At 32.4% G+C, this 21,800-nt stretch overlaps 1 protein-coding gene across 1 annotated transcript in view; it reads right to left on the bottom strand.

Annotated features, from left to right (window-relative positions):
* Positions 1-1,956: 1,956 nt before the first annotated feature.
* Positions 1,957-21,800, bottom strand: part of LOC148945428 (purine nucleoside phosphorylase-like) — a 74,858-nt gene continuing 55,014 nt past the window's right edge. Inside the window, exons 2-3 of the mRNA XM_089099037.1 lie at positions 7,083-7,273; positions 1,957-2,243 (exon numbers count right to left, since the gene is read on the bottom strand). Of these exons, the coding sequence (XP_088955163.1) occupies positions 1,957-2,243; positions 7,083-7,273 (478 nt within the window). The remainder of the gene's footprint in view (positions 2,244-7,082; positions 7,274-21,800) is intronic.

Below are 21,800 nucleotides of genomic sequence, written 5' to 3'. Positions count from 1 at the left end.
GTATAAAGAATTCTAATTTGTTTTCAGTCAAAGTAATTTGAGAAAAAAGGTTTGTATTTGCTTTAAATAATTGCATTTTTAGTCTAAAAGTTTTTAAGGGAAACGGCAATTAAAACGTAAATAATTAATAACTGCCAAATTTGTTGCATTTTAACAAGCTTACAGGGAAGCATTAGTCCAAATTCAGCGTTAAGAGTGGATGAATTAAATTAGAAAGACGGGTGGAGGGGGCGGGGTATGTTAGAATCCTTTACATATAAAATAATATCTGTCAGTCTAAGTTTTAACGTTGCCTTTTACTTTTATTTGAAACACTTTCTTCTTCCAAATTAAGTTTAATTCACCTTTAATATCTTATTTAGGGCTCTCCTGCTGCCACCCCTCCCTTTTCCCGCCCCCTCTACCAACACTATTTGCATTCAAGCTAAAGTTTTTCTGTGGCAATGCTTTAAGAATGATAAAATGCTTTAAAATTATAAAAACAATGCTTTAAGAATGATAAAATTATCTATCAGGGAGAAAGAAAAAGGGTCCAAAAAATGTAAAAGGGAATTTTAGGTTAAAATTTCTTAGGTTTTTCAAGGGTTGTCTTCGGACAAATTTTGTTAGTTGGAGATACAGCACCCTCCCCTTGGTTCTCAACTCTATGTACAGGTTAGCATCCGAACGTAAGCTTTGTGTTGCACTCAACATATTTCTGCAATAAGAGAGGAGTTGTCAACCTACAGCACCCATATTTTAGACTTAATCTAAATATAGCCCACCAATAAAAACAAAGATAAGCTAGGGGGTAAATTCTTCCAGAAAGATCCAAAGACCTTCCTCCTAATGGCTTTCGTGCAACAATATACTACTATAGATAATTTAATGAATTCTCAATAAATGAACTCAGTCAAATAAAGTTCCAAAATATTTTTCAACAATTGTCGTTTATTTTATATCGAGTCCACACATTAGGGCCGTTCTTTTGCACTAAGATCTTACATTTAAGATCTCACATCTTTCTGCAAACATTTCCATTCTTTTAACTCATCTTTGTTCTAAGATATTACACCTCACTGATGTTAGCAAAAAGTCTGAAGGGCGCCATCTTTCTGCAACATAGAACAATGATGGGAGAACTTCGATTTTATACTCATCATTGTTCGTAGACCGCTGATCAGAGCAGAATGATGAAAGACGTTTGCAAAAGAACGCTATAAGATGTAAGATCTTAGTGCTAAGATTCCACTTTTAAGCGTTCTTTGTCAAAAGATGTAAGATCTTAGCACAAAGATGAGTAAAAGAACGGCCTTATTATCAGGAGCCATTGCGCCACCCTCTAGGCATTACGGCCTCTAAGACTGGGGACTGTATAAATAGCTTATTGACAGTACAAAATCCATTTGTTAATTTAGAATTTACGCTCAGTAGTATTTTGGCCCTCTTTGAGACAAATTTCCTTTTGTGCCACAGAATGGAAGAAATAACCCATTCAGTGTGGAGTCCTCTTTTTTGCTACTGAAAAAGGGGACTCTCTTGATATTCTGTTAAAACTGTTCTGATAAGATCACATAGTGGAAGGTAGAAAAAACAGAACTCCCGGAAGCGTGACCATCCTTTCCGGGAAAAATAAAAATTTCCTATTTTTGTAAAAAAGGGCTTGAAACTTTGTTCATCTTAGATATGTTAAATGGATGGTATAGTTTTTGTCACCATAACCTACTTCTTGAGGAGTGTCTTTTCCTTTTCTAAGACCATGCAAATATTCTTACCGTAATAACTTAGTATGTGCTGTGCTAAAATCTCCTTTTTTAAAGTTCAGTTACAATTTGCATGTGTCACCCTTTGCTTACAGTTTCGTTCCAAAAACTATTTGATAGTTTTTGGATGAGAATTTATTGACTATACCGTTAATCTTACGGTTGATTTTCTATTTACGTTTAATAATAACAACAACAAAAACGGTTTGAAAAATTATGCAATATGAGATTCTTCATATACGTAGCCATGCTCTGGAATTACACTGCTTCCAGGAATGGGTTGCACAATAGAATTATCTGGCTCAGCCATCTCAGCCACAATTTTCGTGACAAACAATTTGAGTGTTTCCTGGCGTTGTTCTGCTGTCTGTAACACTTCTTCGTGATTGGCTTCTAAATCACAATCATATTCCGTAACACATTCATTTGTGATAAGACAGAAAGCAAAAACTCGCATGCTGCATTGTCTAGCCACAAGAACTTCGTGAACTGTTGACATTCCTTAAAAAAACAAGAGGGTTATTCTCATCAAAGTATAATCACCTACGGAACAAGTACTGACAAAATCTATCCTCTCCACACAAAAGAAGTAACCCTTTGTCCGCGTCTCCGGAGACGATTCCATACCTATGCGAACCTGGCAACTAAATACCGTAGTTACACAATTCAATACAACTTGGGTGAATAGATTGGCTTATTGGCTCGGAGCGATTAAGTAGTACAGCATTTTGCATCTAGAGGCGCTGAGGTACACGGGGTCACTTTTGGAGAGTTTTGTCAGTACTTGTTCCGTAGGTGATTATGCTTTGATTCTCATCAAGCTGAGGCTTAATATCAAAAAAGTACCAGTGACGAGTATCCAATGGAAAGTGCGAATGTCTTATACGACCAACTAGTGAAAATTGCGGGAATATAGACTGGAAAAGCAAGTTATTTGAATATTAACCACGCTTCCACTTTTCTAATTAATTACTACTTTTTCTGGGCGAATCTCCAGCATTTTTATTTGGGGGGGGGGGGGCAAGAGAGGTCCATATCTGGATATTAAAGGGGTATAAACTATATAATAATTTTTTTCTCTCTATTTTTTTTGGGGGGGGGGGGTAAATTTTCCCCCCCCCAAAAAAAAAGAAAGAAAAATAGACAGATGATTTGGCGCTGCATTGAATTGCTAACAATTCAATGCAGCGTAAATCACCTGAAACCTAAAGCTACACACGCTCCCCTCCAGCCTAATCTATTTGAAGCTCCCCCCCCCCTACTAAGGAGTCCCATCTTCCTTTAAATCCTTTCTTATGGCCTCTTCCTACCCATTTAATACCCATTTTACTTCCTGAAGCTATTGATTTGCAAAATGAAGAATATACCAATTACTACCAATAATACCAATTACGGAGCCCAATCATTTGAATTTGGTGCTAAAAATCACTACCCCGGCCTTTCATTAGTAGCTCAGATTTGCTTTCCGAGTCTAGCCAATTCTTGGCTTTTTGCAAACATCGGTTTGGCAGCTCACATTTAGTACAAAATCAATAACAACTTGAGACAAAACTTCCCGAAGACCGAAGCACACTTGAATCTGTATAAATGGAGAGCCTACTGCATTGCTACAAAGCCCCCTTCCCCTCTCTTTAAACTTCATAAGTAAAGAGCTATAGTACCTTTGTCATTCATGTTCATTCAAAAATCATTAGTATAATTGGAGGGACGAATGTGTGGTACTGAGGACTGAAACCCTTCACCATTGTAAATATAGACATGTTTTGTCTCACTTGTTCTAAGTTTTTAAGTTTAAGTTTTTTAAGTTCAATGGGTTTATTAACAAATAAAAATAATAAATGACACATAATCAAAATACTCAGTCCATTCCTGGACGCCGAGAACCAAAATCATTATGTATTTCAGAATGTAATATGTATTTCAGAATGATATTAAATCCTTCATTAAAATCAATGATAAAAATAAAAAAAAATCCCCCGTAGCAATGTCTATGAATTTGGTGGAAACGCTTAATTAATATAACTTAAAAATAAAGAGAAGGGAAAATTCAGATGCGAAGCATCGTCATGAATACATAAAAAAAACTAATAAACTTTCATGAAAACTAATTACCGAAAATTCAAAATTCGAATATAATATCTCACAAATCTTTTTCTCAAAATGAACACAATTATTAGACTTCTTGTTTTATCATCTAAATTATTCCAACAACAACAACATTGAAAGGTTCATATCCATTGAAAAACGATGTTTTGAGTTATGATGTCCCAAATTACAAATACAGAACTCAAATTACAATATAAGCATCCTAAAGCAAAAGTAATAACCCATAGTATAAACAAAACACTGTATGTAGCCTACATTTCTTACAATAATTCCTAATTCCCACTAGAATTAGCCTCCGAAGACTTACGAGCTTCTTTATTACAAGGTGAGCAATAAAATATGGGAATCCAAAATTAAAACACACTAAACACATACGTCGTAAATGGTACTTGATTTTTACAAAAGTGTCTGAGTTACTAAATGCCTATATAAGGCTGCAATTGCAACAAGAGAGGGCTAAAATTTACCAAGTTAATACAACTCTAAGGAACATTGATTGGTAATACTTGAAGCAATTTAATGCTAAGCAATGAGTAATGAAGCAATTGCCGTTTTCAAAATTAAAATGGCAAATTTTACCACAAATAAGGTATGCATTACCACCCACTTAAAGACCCCTCAAAGCTAGATCGTCATTTGAGCTGTCATAGAAACGGTATTAAATGTAGTAACTATAAAGTTTTTGGACAATTAAATTTATCGATCTAAGAACACAAGATTTAAATTAGCTTTTATCATTTATAAAAAACATTGTTAGAATCCATTCCTTTCATATGTATTGGCTAAACAAAAGCGTCAATCTAGTAATATATTTAGTTGTCAGTATAGTGCAAATGACACTCTAGCCTTGAGTGGATTTGAAGGGTGTGTGCCCAAACCACAACTGTTTGTTGAAATTTATGTTGTAAGTTCTACTTCATCGTTCATCGTAATTTGTCTTCATTTCAGGTTAAAGTCTTCCATAGTAAATTAAATAAAAAACAAGTTTTTCAACTTAAGGTAAGGAGCAACATTAATGCTCAAAACGAGCAGAAATAATTCCGTATATGAAGGGGTTGCCCCCTCCCCCTTTGTCAATACCTTTCTCTTCATGCTAAGGTTTTTAAGTACTTTAAAAAAAAAGCCAAGAATTCCAATTAAACGGCCCTTTTGTTTCAAGAGTCGTTCTTGAAAAATTGGGAGAATAAGTCAAACTTTAGCATAAGGAGCAAGGTATTGAGAATGGGGGCAACCCCTTCAAATACGAAATAGTTTCTGTTGGTTTTGAGTTTTAATGTTGCTCCTTACTTTCAGTTGAAGAAACTTGTTTTTTTTTCAATTCTTATCGTTTTTCAATTAGTCCTGGTAAATCTGGCTCACCGTCCATGAAAAATTCCCTCCCTTAACGAGAAACTCCTCTTTGGAAAGTTTCTCCCACATAAAAATAAAGCCCTTGCAAAACTCCTTCCGGGCAATTCATCCTCGTTGAAATTCCCTCCCTCCATAAAAATTTCTTGCATAAGATTTAGCCTGAAAAATTCTCCTTAGCGCACTTTCATTTTAAAATGTTCGAATCGTTTTTCCGATCACTGAGGAAGTCCCCATTTACGCGGAAATTATTTCCCGGATCTCCAAACACTCTGAAAATTTCCCCCGGAACATCTACACATGCAAAATTGAGGAGGCAAAGAGAAATTAAAACAAATAAAAACAATTTCGTAAAGGAATTCAGTCAAAACCCTCCAGAATAAAACTTCCCCTACAATGTTCAACCCCGGAAGTCTCCCTCCGCACGGAAAATTATCCCCATGGAAACCCATCCCAAGCACAAAGTCCTCTCCGTAAAAACGTCTGTATACTTCCTAATAACAAATACTACACGTCAACAATGGGCAACTTTTATAATTTATAGAAGCCATCCCTAGGGGCTGGGGGCATGGGCGACCATAATCTGAATTCCAAGAGGGGGGGGGGCAAACCTCGTCGAATTGGCACTTTTAATGCTATATAATAGAAATCTCAGAACAAAAATATAAAAATAAGGCAACATCAGTCAGGCAGGGGAGGGGCGGGCGCCACCTGCCCCCCCCCCCTTATGGGTACCCTTGGGTGGGGGGGGGGGGGGTCATTTCATCTATAAAGGCACAGTTTTGGGACTTTTCAACTATGATGAACAAAATGGCTATCTAAAAATTTTGATTGGATAATTTTAGATGAAAAAGACGTAGGTGGGGGCTAGTTGCCCTCCAATCTTTTGGTCACTTGTAAAGAGTCTAGAACTTTTTATTTCCGTTTCAATGAGCCTTCTTTCAAAATTCTAGGACCATTGGTTGAATACAATCACTCCTGGAAAAAAAACTAAAAAAAAAAGAACACGCCCGTCATCTTTCTTCTGACAAAAATGACGAAAAATTCCACTTTTTTGCAGATAGGAGCTTGAAACCTCCACAGCAGGGTTTTCTGATACGCTAAATTTGATGGTGTGATTTTCATTGAGCTTCTATGACTTTTTGGGGTGTACCCCCCCCCCCCCTCTTTCAAAAATTAGGCAAGTTTTCTCAGATTCTTAGCCTTTTATGGGTAACACTAAGCTTAATGGTTCTAATATATTTGCAATCATTGAGCTCAATAAAATATTGAACCAATTTTTTTTTTATATATTTATTGATATAAAAATCCCGTTTCAGTTACTATTGATGTCGCACTTTACTTGCAGTTCGTTGCGATGAACTGTTTGATTTCTAATTAATTCAAGTAACCTAATTAATGATCTTTTAAGTTTTCTCTTTACTTTGGACGAAAAAACGTTATTGTTATTATTGTATATTACGATAAAAGCGTAATATTTTCCATCAATACACTCAACAAATTTAAAATTCTCGCTAAGAAAGTTGTGACATTTATATTCTATGTAGGTTCTTATAATTGTATTTTTTTTTTCTGTTATTTTCTTGCTCGAGCACTAAACCTTCCAATACAATATAAACATTTGGTTTGAACATTGTTTTTCCCGTCATTAGGGCCGGTTCTGATTACCTAGGGCATCAGGGCCTAAAAGGTACCTGAGCAAAGGGCGTGGGGCTGGGCCGGATGTGGATAAGAGTAGGTCACGAAAATGGAACGAATATATTTTATTTTGTGGAAAGAATAATCATTGCAAAATAAAACTTCTTACGAAGCATCTACGTTATTCTATGCAACTTTTACACGACAATATGAGGATCAAATGAAAAGAAAAACGAAAAAGTAGGTTACCAACAGAGTCAATTCCCATGAGTCGAAGGAATCGGAGCTCAGCAATTGTTTCATAGTTGGGTCCTCCAACCATAACATGAACGCCTTCCCTTACTGTATCAGATATACCCATGTCAGTTGCTATTCGCTTGGCTATTTCTCGGTAATGGGAGTCATAAGTCTTATTCATTGGGAAAAATCGAGGCCCGAATCTAAAAATAAGAAATCTTTACCTGATACGTTGAATCTACAGCTGCTACTATTAGTACTACAAACAACTCAATGCAGCACCAAGCCGCCTGAGGCCAAAAAACTGCATATACTCCTTCTCAATATATTCAAGGCTCACCTCCTTACACCCTCCAAAAAGTTCATATTTTCTTTAAATCCTTTCTTACAACATCTACCCACCCCATTCAGGGACGACCTACCTTTCGTTTGGTCCTAGATGGATGGCCGAAAAGCACAAGCTTTGGCAATCTGTAATCTTTCATCCGCAAATATTGTCCTAGCCATTTCAACCTTTCTCTAATAATAGCCCAAGAAAGTGGGATAGGACCACATTTTTCGTAAAGCTTACTGTTTGAAATCAGCCCATTAAAAACAGGTACCCAAAATGATCCGTAGGTAATTCCTCTGGAAAAAATCCAACAAATTTTCCTTCCTCTTTAGAAGCGCCCACGATTTAGAATCACTTAACCCAATCTTCAAATCTATTGTTGATTTGGATATTTTGTTATGATTAAGGTTTGTATGGAAGAAGAGTGGTAGGGAGCTGGGGTGGCAGAGGGGAAGGGTGGTGCGGTGACAATGAGGAAGGAAGGTAGGGTGGTAAGGAGGCTGTGGTATAGGTGTGTTACAGAAATGACATTGTTGGAAGAGACTGGTTTGTTGTTTGGCTTTTTTGTTCATTATTGTTTTCTCTTTTTTATTAGTTATTGTATTGGACTTGGTGGATCTGCTAGTATCTTTTGGTGCACACTTGCAAAAATATCAGTTTTTTCGTAAGTGCAGCGTTAGTATTTATAAAAATTGTTTTTCTGTTAGTGAACAAAGACACCTTAGCCTATGCTTGCACCCTGGAATCTCAAAACCCCAAAAATAATTCGTTTTGCTAGCAAATTCATCTAGGATACTCAAATCATCAGCATAATCTGAGTCTAGGAGAGTTTTACCGTCCCATTTGATTCCATGTTCTCTTATAGCCTTGGCCGTGTTCCTTTGGACTAAGTCCATCAAAATCATCCATTTAAATGAAGATAAAACCTAACCCTATTTAAGTCCTGATTCAACACAAAAACTAGCAACTAGCCTCATTTCTTACCGCAGCATTGTTGTTAACGCACATAGCACCAATCGCTTTAATGTATTTATTTGATATACCACACAAGGATAGGACATTTACTAGAGCTCTTCTCTCGGCTGAATCAAATGCTTGTTCGCTTGACACAGACGCTTGTTATATAGATTATAATCTACAAAGCTGGAGCCTAAAGAGATTTGATGACTCAGGCACTTGTCAATTTTTAATAAAAGAGTGAAAATTTGGTGAAAATTTCTGTCTTCTTCCTTTCCTAAAAGCCCACTGTTCATCTCTTAAAAGTTTATCTACAGTATCTCCAAGTCTAAAAAGTACCATCATACAGCGTAATTTGCTTCCTTCCCCTTTTTCTAAAACCATATTCATAATTTTCAGTAATTTATTTCCACATTTCAAATTTGAAAATTGGGCAGAATATGTTAGAGAAGGCCTTAAGCAATAGTGTAGCTAAGCTAGGCAGACGGCAATTGTCCTTCTAGAGAAAATATGCACCCATTGATAGAAAAATTATCAAAAGTTAGCAAAGCTAAATCTTGGCCGATGATGGTGCACTTCAAAACAAACACATATCCAAACGCTGCTTCTTTCTTCTTACGTGCTGACTGGTGAAACACCCCGGCCTCTAATTAGAGAATATGAAGTTGAAGATGTATAATCAAAATGTATGTATCAGTTATTTTATTATTGGTCCGTGTTTATAATGCTGGATTTCTTGATCTAATATGGCTTTCAAACAGTTCGTGGTAACGAACTGTAAGTAAGGAGCGACCCGGCTCAATGGTAACCGAAACTCTAGAAAACGTGTTTTTGATACCAATAGATATATCAAAAGAATCAGATTTCAATGCTGATTTCAAATATATAACTTTCATTAAGTTTAGTGCTACCCATCAAAAGTTACGCACATGAGAATATTTGTCTGATTTACAAAAAAAGGAGGAAAGACCCCCTAAAAATTATAGAAGCTTATTGAAAATCCCGCCATCATATTCAGCGTATCAGAGAACCCTACTGTAGAGGTTTCAATCTCCTATCTACAAAAATGTGGAATTTTACATTTTTTGCCAGAAGAAAGATCACGGATGCGTGCTTATTTGTTTTTTTTTGTATTTTTTCCCAGGGGTGATTGTATTGACCCAGTGGTCCTAGAATATCGTGGGAGGGCTCATTGGAACGGAAATTAAAAGTTCTAGTTCCCTTTTTAAGTGACCAAAAAAAATGGACGGCAACTAGGCCCCCTCCAACGCTTATTTTTTCATCAAAGTCACCCGATCAAAATTTTGAGATAGCCATTTTGTTCAGCATGGTCGAAAATATGATAAATATATCTTTTAGGGTGACTTAATCCCCGAAGTTCCCAGAGGGAGGGCTAAAAGTTATGAACTTTACCCAATGTTAACATATAGTATTGGTTATTGGGAAGTATACAGAAGTTTTCAGGAGGTTTTTTTTCCTGGTAGTGGGAGGGATGGGTGGGTCGGTGGTTATGTTGGAGGATCTGTTCATGATGGAAGTTTTCATGGGGGAAGGGAAATTGCCATGAAGGGGGCGCCGGACTTGCCAGCATTATTTATTGGTTATTGGGAAGTATACAACCATTTTCAGGAAGGATTTTTTCTGGGGGGGGGCTAGAGGAGGGGGTTACTCTGGAAAATATTTCCGTGGAGGATGTTTCTTTGGGGTAAGAGACATTTCTATGAAGGGGGCGCCGGATTTCCGAGCATTAGAAATTAAATCGATCATTAGACGATCAGAAATTAAATAAAAAAAAACAAGTTTTTTCAACTGAAATGTAAGAAGGAATATTAGAACTTAAAACGAACAGAAATTATAACGTATGTGAGGGGGTTTTCCCCCAAGTCAATACCTCGCTCTTTACGCTACAGTTTTTTTTTGTGCTTTCAAAAGAGCTATCTATTCTAATTAAACGGCCTTTGTGATTCAGAGGTTTTTGAATACAAATTTTTTTTTAACTTTTAACTTAAAGAGCGTGGTATTGACTAAGGGGAGAACCCCTTCATATACGTAATAACATATACGTAATAAAAAAACAATAAAAAAACAAGCGATACGGCTCAATAGTAATCGAAACTTTTAAAAACGGAATTTTGATGTCAATAAATGTATCAAAAGAATGTGTTTATAATGCTGATCCTAAATATATAAATTTTATTAAGTTTAGTATTACTCATCAAAGGCTACAGGCCTGAGAAAATTTACTCGATTTTTTTAAGAGGGGGGAAACATCCCCTACAAGTGAAAGAATTTTAATGAAAATCACACCGTCAGAATTAAGCGTATCAGAAAACCCTATTACATAGGTTTCAAGCTCATATCTGCAAAAATCTGCAACTTTGTATTTTTTGCCAGAAGAAAAATATACGAATATAGAAGTTAGCTACGTAAGTTAATTTGTAAAGACATCCATTTAGCAAAAGAAAAGTAAAATTTTTATGCAAATAAAAGCTGCATTAACTAAACAACGATCAGAAATTAAATAAAAAAAAACAAGTTTTTTTTAACTGAAAGTAAAGAGCGACATTAAAACTTAAAACGAACAGAAATTATTCCGTATATGAAAGGGGCTGTCCCTCCTCAACGCCTCGCTCTTTAGGCTAAAGTTTGACTCTGTCTCACAACTTTATTTTTTAAAACAATAAAAAACTTTAGCGTAAAGAGCGAGGCGTTGAGGAGGGGACAGCCCCTTTCATATACGGAATAATTTCTGTTCGTTTTAAGTTTTAATGTCACTTCTTACTTTCAGTTTAAAAAACTTGTTTTTTTTTATTTAATACCAACAAAAACGGTGCCAAATTTTAATTTCTTTCTCCTGAAATTATGTGTAAACCAAACAAATTTTATGGTACCTAGGAGATGAAAGCTTTTGCTAATTTTTATTATTCCCCTAGCTGCTTGATGGGTCCAATTCCTGAAATTCCCCAGAAATTCCGATTGCGAAATTTTAATTTCTATAGAATTATTAAAAACCAGAAATTCTCTTTCTATCCCAGTTTAGCCCCAAAGAGTATGGTTATTTATGAGAGTGGAAAATGGCACTAGGGTCAGCAAAAATAAAACCATTAACGACATCTAGCGTTTGATGAAACTTAGTATTTAACCTTTGTAATCGTTTTTCTGTCAGGAACTGAGATCAAACACTTATCACTATACTAATTTTACCAACTACACAAATTAATTTTTTTTTTATAATTAAACTGAAAAAATGCCAAGTGTCACCAAATGCTAGATGATGTTAATATTTTTTGTCGGTACTAGTACCAGACCCCACTCTAGCAAGAGTAGTAACCGTACAATTACTTGAAAAGGGACAAGGAAACCTACGCCTTAGGCATGGGTATGTGTGTATATTTTAAACGAATTGGGGTTACCAGGGTCATTAGCAAAGAGGTATCATTTCTATAGAAGGTATAGTAATTTGAAATATCATATGGAATTTGCTTGATGGTGTATACTGTGAGTACGTGTTTGAACCAAACAGGTTGGTCATAATCTGTTCTGCTTCAAGTTTTCTCTGACACAATTAACTTAATTTATAGTTAATTATATAATAGTTTTTTTTTTATGTTAAATCTGTGGTCATTCATCTGTAATTTTATTAGTAGGTTTTTTTTTTAAAAACTTTGATATTCGTATCATGGTTTTGTTTAATATAAAGAGTCCTGATTTTGAACAGGGTAATTAAGTCTTTAGTTTGCTAGATTTGCGAATTTTTTTTGCGAAAAGATATTTGCGTAAAGATATTTGCGTATACGCTTACAAGGGACATTGCTAGAAAGTATTCAATAGATTAATTGAAAAGTAACGATAGAATGACAATGTGACTTGACCTAGCTTTACCTCGCCTATGTGTTATTTATAATACTTAAGTAACGTGTGAAAAATATTGTCAATTTAAAAAGAATGGGATGAACACGGGTAGGAGGGGGGGGGGGGGAAGAGCGGGTTGAGTGGCACGCGGGTTCTGTAAATGAGTCGCAAGTTGCAGGTAGGGCGTTCGGGTATCCCCGGGTGCGCTTACCAGGGGGGGGTTCAGTTGCACGGGGGGGGTATCCTTTCTTTTTTTTTGTAAATCGGGCTCCCTGTTTTCAAAATCCCTTTTTCTTCTGAGGCTTGGAGCATTTGGTGACTAGATATTAAACATAATGAAATTTAGCACGGAGGTTCAGTTGTACAGGGGTGTCAGTTATACAGGGATTCAGTTACATGGGGGTTCTTTGTTTTAAATAAGTAGTATTTGTATCTTTTAAAATAACTTTACGGGGATTGAGAGACTCAGTTGCCTAATTCCTTGTGATTTTTATTTACTTGATTCTCAATAAAAAATATATTAATTTGTTAAATACTTTGTTTTTGTATCTTTTAAAAGATCTTTACGGGGCTTGAGAGACTCAGTTGCCTAATTCCGTGTGATTTTTTTTACTTGATGGTCATTAAAAACGAAATTTTTTTGTTAAATAAGTAGTTTTTGTATGTTTTAAATGAGCTTTACGGGGATTGAGAGAGACAGTTGAATTATTCCGTGTGATTTTTTTTTACTTGGTGGTCATTAAATTCGAAATTTTTATGTTAAATAAGTAGTTATTGTATCTTTTAAAAGAGCTTTACGGGGATTGAGAGACTCAGTTGCCTACTTACGTGTTATTTTTCTTTACTTTCGGGTCATGAAAAACTAATTATTTATGTTAAATAATTAGTTTTCTTATCTTTTAAAAGATCTTTAGGGGGATTGAGAGACCCAGTTGCCTACTTCCGTGTGTGTTTTCTTTACACGATTGTAAATAAAAAACGAAATGTTCGTTTTCACTAAGGAGATTTTTTTTATGTTAAATTAACTTTAAGTGGAGTGATAGACTCTGTTGCCTAAGTCGGTGTGATTTGTCTTAACTGGTTAGTCATTAAAAACTAACTGGTTTTCTTTTATTATTAGTTTTTGTTAATTGTAAATGTGCTTTACGTTGATTTAGAGACTAAGTTGCCAAATTCCGTGTGATTTTTCGTTAATTGAGGTTAATTAAAAAATAAAATATTGTGATAAAACAGTTTAGATTTTATAATAAATAATAGATATAAGTGGATAGAGATTAACATTTGCCTAATTACGTGTGATTTTTATTAACTTGATGTTCCTTAAAAAAGAACTTTTATTTTTATTTTATTTGTTTTTGTAAATATTTAAATAGCTTTACTTTGTTTGTTAGACTAATTTGACTAAGTAATTGTTAATAATCTTTAATATAGTTTCAAAAAAATATATAGTAGTGTTTTCAAGAAGTAGTTAATGAATATTTGAAATTAACTTTCCGTAGAGTTAGAGCCACAGTTGCATGATTCTGTGTTATTTTTCTTTACGGGTTAGTATAGATAATAGAAACATTTGTTTTTTATTGTTATTTTTTGTAAGTTTTAACAGATATTTAATTGAATTGTGAGTGAAAGTGGCAATATTCCGTGAGATTTTTGTTTTAGTGGTTGTCTTTAACATAGACCATTGTGTTTTCCTTAATTATAGTTTGTATCTATTATATTATCTTTAAAGTGATTGAGAGAATCAGGTGCCTAAGTCTGTGTGTTTTGTACTTACTGTGTTTTCCATAAAAAAGAAAGATTTGTGATAAATAAGTAGTTTTTCTATCTTTTAAAATTGAGGTAAGGGGAGTGAGATACTCAGTTTCCGGTTTAAGTGTGTTGTATGTTTACGTGGTGGTCGTTAAAAACTAAATTTTTGTGTTAAATAAGTAGTTTTTGAATTTTCAAAAGATAATTACTGGTAGTTTGAGAATCTTGGTACTTAGTCAGTGATTATGTACTTGACTTTGGTTAAAATAAAAACTAAATTTTCATTTTATATAATTAGTTTTTGTAACTAAAAATTTTTAGTTAATTGGTTTGAGAGACTATTTTTACGTTTTAAGTGTGGTTTTTCTTTACGTTTTTGTAGAAATCATATTCCTTAATTGTTATATAAGTAGTTTTTGTATCTTTTAAAATAACTTTACGGGGTTTGAGAGACTCTGTTGCCTGATCCATGTGGTTTCTTTTTTTCAATAAAGACATTCAATATAATAAAAATGTTTCATTCAAACTTTTTTTACACCTCAGGTTTTTTCAACTTTATTTATTTTTTCTTTCTGTAAAGAACCTAAAATTTCAAAATATGATTAAATTGCAGGAACTTAAGCTCTTGGATTTTTATGATATACGTTTTGACTGCCCCACCGGCATTCTATGACAAGTTATTGACACTACCTAATCTATTGCATGTATTAAATCAGTATTTTTTACGCAGTGGAACGATAAACACATAAGTCATATCTTTAAAAAAAGTGAAGATGGAGCATTTTAATAAAGTGTGTTTACATAACAAGGTTATTGTAGCATTGAATGCTGACAAAGAGAAGTATTTAAACTTTGAAACAAGTAAAGGCGGTAGCACTATTGGAAATGTATGCATGCATTGTCATGACAGTAAGGAATTAAATTTCTTTGGAATACCGAAAAAATTCTACTCTTATGTTGGTTGTTATGCGAGATTGAGATCTCCAGAGATGATTGCACTCAAAGAGAATGCCAACATAAAAATAATCATTGATGATAGAGGACAACTCCTTGCTACTGTTGCAGGTAACAAATTACCTACTGATACATCCAATTGTCACCTTTCGGGTATTGGCATTCAACGGAAGATCAATAAAAGAAAGGCCTACTCTTCTACTAATATCGTAAACCATATCTTATCTACGTGCCGAAACTGTTACCTGTGTAAAAATAATGTGATAATAGACATTGAATTTGCCAGAAAAATAAAAATGGCATTGTCAGAAAATATCACGATGGAATATAAAGATGAATCGATGAAAAACAAAGCACCAGCAAACGTTACTGCCATTGCTCAAACAGTCATTGAACCAAATAATACCAAAGACGAAAAGTATATTGAGCCTTTTTATGACACAACATTAAAAATTGTGTATGACTCAAAATGGAATAATGATTATTCTACTGATTACGAACTAAGAGAAGACATTAGCTATAATATCAAGAGAGAACATGGTGAACTATTTTATGGAGCAGATTCAAAATGTCCAAAGTTAATCATTTATATTAATAATGTATCATAATATATTTTTTGTATTAATATTCTACATAGTATTATTTCATTAAAAATACATTATGCATTACATTGTTATGTGTTCATTATTTTTAGAGTAAGCTAGCATATTAAACGTTCAGAATGTCTAATAAAACGTCGGAGATGTAAGAAAAGGAATTTGCATACATCTATTGTCAGACTACATGGGAACAAATTCTTCTTGAATTCGCCTCCTGGATAAATAAAAAAGACATTTCATTCAAGAAATTATGACGAAACTCTAAGTAAGCAACAAACTCTTTCTTGAAGTTACCTCATGGATACACAATGCAGAAATTTCATTTAAGGAATTATCAAAAATTTTAAGTAAGTAGCAAATTGTTTCAAAAATATGTTAATACGTTTAAGCAATAAATATCTTTAAGCCTAACCCGTCTTTATTCTTTAGAATAGTTTTATTCATTTCATTAAATTATGAAGAAATTGTAAGTAAGTAACAATAGCTTTCTTGAATTCGCTTCCTGGACGCAATAGAGATATTTAATTCAACAAATCATAATAAAATCGCAAGTAAGTAATACAGTCTTGATCATTTTCACCTATAGGATACACAATACTGAAATTTCATTCTATCAATTAGGAAGGACTTGTAAATAGTGAACATAATCATGTTACCTCATGGATGCACAATGCAGAAATTTTATTTACGAAATTATCAAAATTTTTAAGTAAGTATCAAATTCTTTCTTGAATTCACCTCCTGGGTAAATAAAAAAGACAGTTCATTAAAAAAATTATGAAAATATTTTAAGTAAGTAGCACATTCCTTCTTGAATTCACCTGCTGGATAAGCAAAAAAGACATTTCATTCCAGAAATTACGACAAAATTTCAAGTAAGTTACAAAATCTTTATTGTTTTCATGACTTAGATACACGATATATAAATTTAATTCAATAAATTATGAAACAATTTCTCAGTAAGTAGCAATTTCTTTATTGAAGTCAACTCTTGGATACACAATGCGTAAATTTCATTTAAGAAATTAGGAAAAAAAAAAATTTCTTTCTTGAAGTCAACTCTTTGATACACAATACGGAAATTTTATTAAAGAAATTATTAAAATATTTGTAAGTAAGTAACAAATTCTTTTAATTTTCAACTCTTGTATATACACTAGAGATACATCATTCAAGAAATTATGAAAAAATCGCAAGTAAGTAAATTTTTTTTCTCTTTATCACAAACAATTTTCACTTACCTACACGATGTAGAAATTTAATTCAAGAAATTAGGAAAAATTCTCAGTAAGTAACAATTTCTTTTTTTGAAGTCAACTCATAAATACACAATACGGAAATTTCATTCAAGAATTTCATGACTTATATACACGATGTAGAAATTTTATTCAAGAAATTATGAAAAATTCTCAGTAAGTAACAATTTCTATCTTGAACTTAACTCTTGGATAAACAATATGTAAATTTTATTCAGGAAATCGTTAAAATAATTTCTAGTAAGTAGAAAACTCTATTGACTTCAGCTCTTTGATATCCAGTTCCGATACTTCATTCCAAAAATTGTTAAAAAGTCTTCAGTAACTAACTTTTTTTTCTCTTTATCAAAAACAAATTTCACTTAGCTACATGATGTAGAAATTTAGTTCAAGAAATTATCGAAAAATTCTCAGTAAGTAACAATTTCTTTCTGGAAGCCAACTGTTGGATATGTAATATATAAATTTGATTCAAGAAATTATGAAAATATTTGTAAGTAATTAGCAAATTCTTTCTTGAATTTACCTGTGGGACAAACAAAAAGACATTTCGTTCAAGAAATTATGACAAAATTCTAAGCAAGTAACAAACTCTTTATTGTTTTCACGAGTTAGATATACGACATAGAAATTAAATTCAAGAAATTATGAAAAATTCTCAGTCTAAGTAGCAAATTTTTCTTGAATTCACCTGTTGGATAAACAAAAAAACATTTCGTTCAAGAAATTAAGACAAAATTCTAAGTAAGTAACAAACGTTATTGTTTTCACGAGTTAGATATAAGACGTAGAAATTAATTTCAATAAATTATGAAAAAATTCCCATAAAAATTTGAAAATACCTAATTTTATTAACCGTGGTTAAAAACAAAAAAACAAAAAAAGACATTTAGTTACATAACTTATGAAAAAAATATTATTAATAAAAAAAATTTATTGTTTTAAAGAGTTATATATACGATGTATAAATTAAATTAATGAAATTATGAAAAAATTCTCAGCAAGTAACAATTTCTTTCTTGAAGTTAACTCTTGGATACACAATACGGGAAATTTCATTCAAGAAATTATGAAAATATTTGTAAGTAAGTAACAAACTCTTTATTAATTTCACCTCTTGGATATACAGTACAGATACTTCATTCAAGAAATTATGAAAAAATCGCAAGTTAGTAGCTTTTTTTTTTCTCTTTATCACAAACAATTTTCACTTAGCTACACGATGTAGAAATTTAATTAAAGAAATTATGAAAAAATTCTCAGTAAGTAACAATTTCTTTCTTGATGTCAACTCTTGGATACACACAACACGGAAATTTCATTCAAGAAATTATAAAAATATATGTAAGTAAGTAACAAGTCTTTATTGATTTCACCTCTTGAATATACAGTACAGATACTTCATTCAAGAAACGTGATTAAACACGTTTTGAAACTACATGCTATTTGTATGCCTTTCCTGGCACCTTTCCAAACGAGCGGGATTCCCCACTGGTTCCTACACATTGCAAAAGTGAGCAGTACGAAAACTCCACGTTTTCAACCAGACTGGTTTTTTAGGGACCAATCAGGAGAGATATGCAAAGTCGACAGAGCTTTATTTGATTTTCTTTAAGGTTCAGTTAGACGTAGTTACGTGTCCGCAAGCAACTTAGTCTAAATGATCCTTAAAGAAAATCAAATAAAGCTATGTTGACTTTGCATATCTCTCCTGATTGGTCACTAAAAAACCCGTCTGGTTGAAAACGTAGAGTTATCGTACTGCTCACTTTTTTGCAATGTGTGTGAAACAGTGGGGACTCATCGATCATTTGGAAAGGTGCCAAGGAAAGGCATACAAATAGCATGTAGTTTCAAAACTTGTTTAATCAAGTTTCTTGAATGAAGTATCTGTACTGTATATTGAAGAGGTGAAATCAATGAAGAGCTTGTTACTTACATATATTTTTTATAATTTCTTGAATGAAATTTCTGTATTGTATGCATCCAAGAGTTGACATAAAGAAATAGATTTTTACTGCCTGAGAAATTTTTCATACTCTCGCTAATTAAATTTCTACATCGTGTAGCTAAGTGAAAATTGTTTGTTACAAATAGAAAAAAAAAGCTACTACCTTGCAATTTTTTTATAATTTCTCGAATGATGTATCTGTACTGTATATCCAAGAGGTGAAATTGATAAATAGTTTTGTTAATTACTTACAACTATTTCAATAATTTCTCGAATGAAATTTCCAGTATTGTGTATCCAAGAGTTGACTTCAAGAAAGAAATGGTTACTTACTGAGAATTTGTTCATAATTTCATGAATTTAATTTCTACATCCTACATCTAATTCTTGAAAACAATAAAGTTTGTTACTTACTTAGACTTTTGTCATAATTTCTTGAACGAAATGTCTTTTTTTTTTTTTTTTTTGTTTATCCAACTAGTTAATTCAAGAAAGAATTTGCTACTTAGGAATTTTGTCATAATTTCTTGAATTTAATTTCTAATTAGTATATCTAACTCGTGAAAATAATAAAGTTTGTTAATTACTTAGAATTTCGTCTTAATTTCGATAAAGAAATTTTTTTTTTGTTTATCAAACAGGTGAATTCAAGAAAGAATTTGCTACTTAGACTGATAATTTTTTCATAATCTCTTGAATTTAATTTCTGTGTCGTATATCTAAGTCGTAAAAAAAATAAAGAGTTTGTTACTTGCTTAGAATTTTGTCATAATTTCTTGAATGAAATTTCTTTCTTGTTTGTCCGACGGCTAAATTCAAGAAAGAATTTTCTAATTAGTTACAATTTTTTCATAATTTCTTGAATGCAATTTACATATTGCGTATCCGACAGTTGGCTTCAAGAAAGAAATTGTTACTTACTTAGAATTTTTTGATAATTTCTTTAATTAAGTTTCTACATCATTTAGCTAAGTGAAAATTGTTTTTGATAAAGAGAAAAAAAAGTTATTTACTTACGAATTTTTGGTAATTTCTTGAATGAAGTATATGTACTGTATATCCAAGAGGTGAAATCAATAAAGAGATTTTTACTTACTTACAAATATTTTCACAAATTCCTGAAAGAAATTTCCGTATTGTGTATCCAAGAGATGACTTCAAGAAATAAATTGTTACTTACTGAGAATTTTTTCATAATTTCTTGAATCAAATTTCTACATCGTTTATCTAAGTCATGAAATTCTTGAGTGAAATTTCCGTATTTTGTATCCGAGAGTTGACTTCCAGAAAGAAATTGTTAAATACTGAGAATTTTGTACTAAGTAAGTTAATTTAATTTAAACCTATCGTATCTAGGTTAGTATTGAAGTTGATAAATGGAAAAAAAAAAGTTACTGACTGTCAATTGTATCTTTATTTATTTAATTATTTATATGTTTTTTATATCCAAGAGTTGGAAAAGAAAATAGTTTGTTAATCAATTACAAAAATTTTAATAAGTTCTTAAATTAAATTTCCGTATTGTGTATCAAAGAGTTGACTTTAATAAATAATTTGTTTTTTTTTCATAATTTCTTAAATGAAATCTCTGTATTGTGCATCCAAGAGTTGACTTCAAGAAAGAAATTGTTACTTACTGAGAATTTTTTTCATAATTTCTTGAATGAAATTTCTATATCATGTATCTAAGTCATGAAAACAATAAAGATTTTGTAACTTACTTGGACTTTCGTCGTAATTTCTGGAACGAAATGTCTTTTTTGCTTATCCAGCAGGTGAATTCAAGAAGGAATGTGCTACTTACTTAAAATATTTTATAATTTTTTTAATGAACTGTCTTTTTTATTTACCCAGGAGGTGAATTCAAGAAAGAATTTGATACTTACTTAAAAATTTTGATAATTTCGTAAATGAAATTTCTGCATTGTGCATCCATGAGGTAACATGAGTATGATCCATATTTACAATTCCTTCCCAAGGGCTAGAATGAAATTTAAGTCTTGTGTATCCTATAGGTGAAAACAATCAAGACTGTATTACTTACTTGCGATATTATTATGATTTGTTGAATTAAATATCTCAATTGCGTCCAGGAAGCGAATTCAAGAAAGCGATTGTTACTTACTTACAATTTCTTCATAATTTAATGAAATGTTTAAAACTATTCTGAAGAATAAAGACGGGTTAAGCTTAAAGATATTTATTGCTTAAACGTATTAACATATTTTTGAAAGAATTTGATACTTACTTACAATTTTTGATTATTTCTTAAATGAAATTTCTTCATTGTGTATCCATGATATAGCTTTAGGAAAGAGTTTGTTGCTTACTTAGAGTTTAGTCATTAAGTATTCACTGAATTTTTGGTTTTTATTTTTACAGGAGTCAAATTAAAGAAAAAGTCTTTTTCCCTGTGTCTGGCAATAGACGTGCAAATTCCATGCGAACATTTCTTTCCTTACATATCCAATATTTTATTAGACATTCTGAATTTTTAATACGCTAGCTGATTCTAAAAATAATAAACACATAACAATGTAATGCATAATATATTTTTAATGAAATAATGCTATGTAGAATATTAATACAAAAAATATATTATGATTCATTATTAATATTAATGATTAACTTTGGACATTTTGAATCTGTTCCATAAAATAGTTCACCATGTTCTCTCTTGATATTGTAGCTATTGTCTTCTCTTATTTCGTAATCAGTAGAATAATCATTATTCCATTTTCAGTCATGAACAATTTTTACTGGTGTCTCATCAACAGGCTCAATATGCTTTTTGTCTTTGGTATTATTTGGTTCAATGACGGTTTGATCACTGGCAGTAACGTTTGGTGGTGCTTTGTTTTTCATCGATTCATCTTTATATTCCATCGTGATATTTCCTGACAATGCCATTTTTATTTTTCTGTCAAATTCAATGTCTATTATCACATTATTTTTACACAGGTAACAGTTTCGGCACGTAGATAAGATATGGTTTACGATATTAGTAGAAGAGTAGGCCTTTCTTTTATTAATCTTCCGTTGAATGCTAAAACCCGAAAGGTGACGATTGGATGTATCAGT

This window comes from Artemia sp. Qi Xiang Cuo, chromosome 13, assembly GCF_049724085.1.
Source record: "Artemia sp. Qi Xiang Cuo chromosome 13, ASM4972408v1, whole genome shotgun sequence".
Classification (NCBI taxonomy): domain Eukaryota; kingdom Metazoa; phylum Arthropoda; class Branchiopoda; order Anostraca; family Artemiidae; genus Artemia; species Artemia sp. Qi Xiang Cuo.
This window is presented reverse-complemented; position numbering and strand designations above follow the sequence as displayed.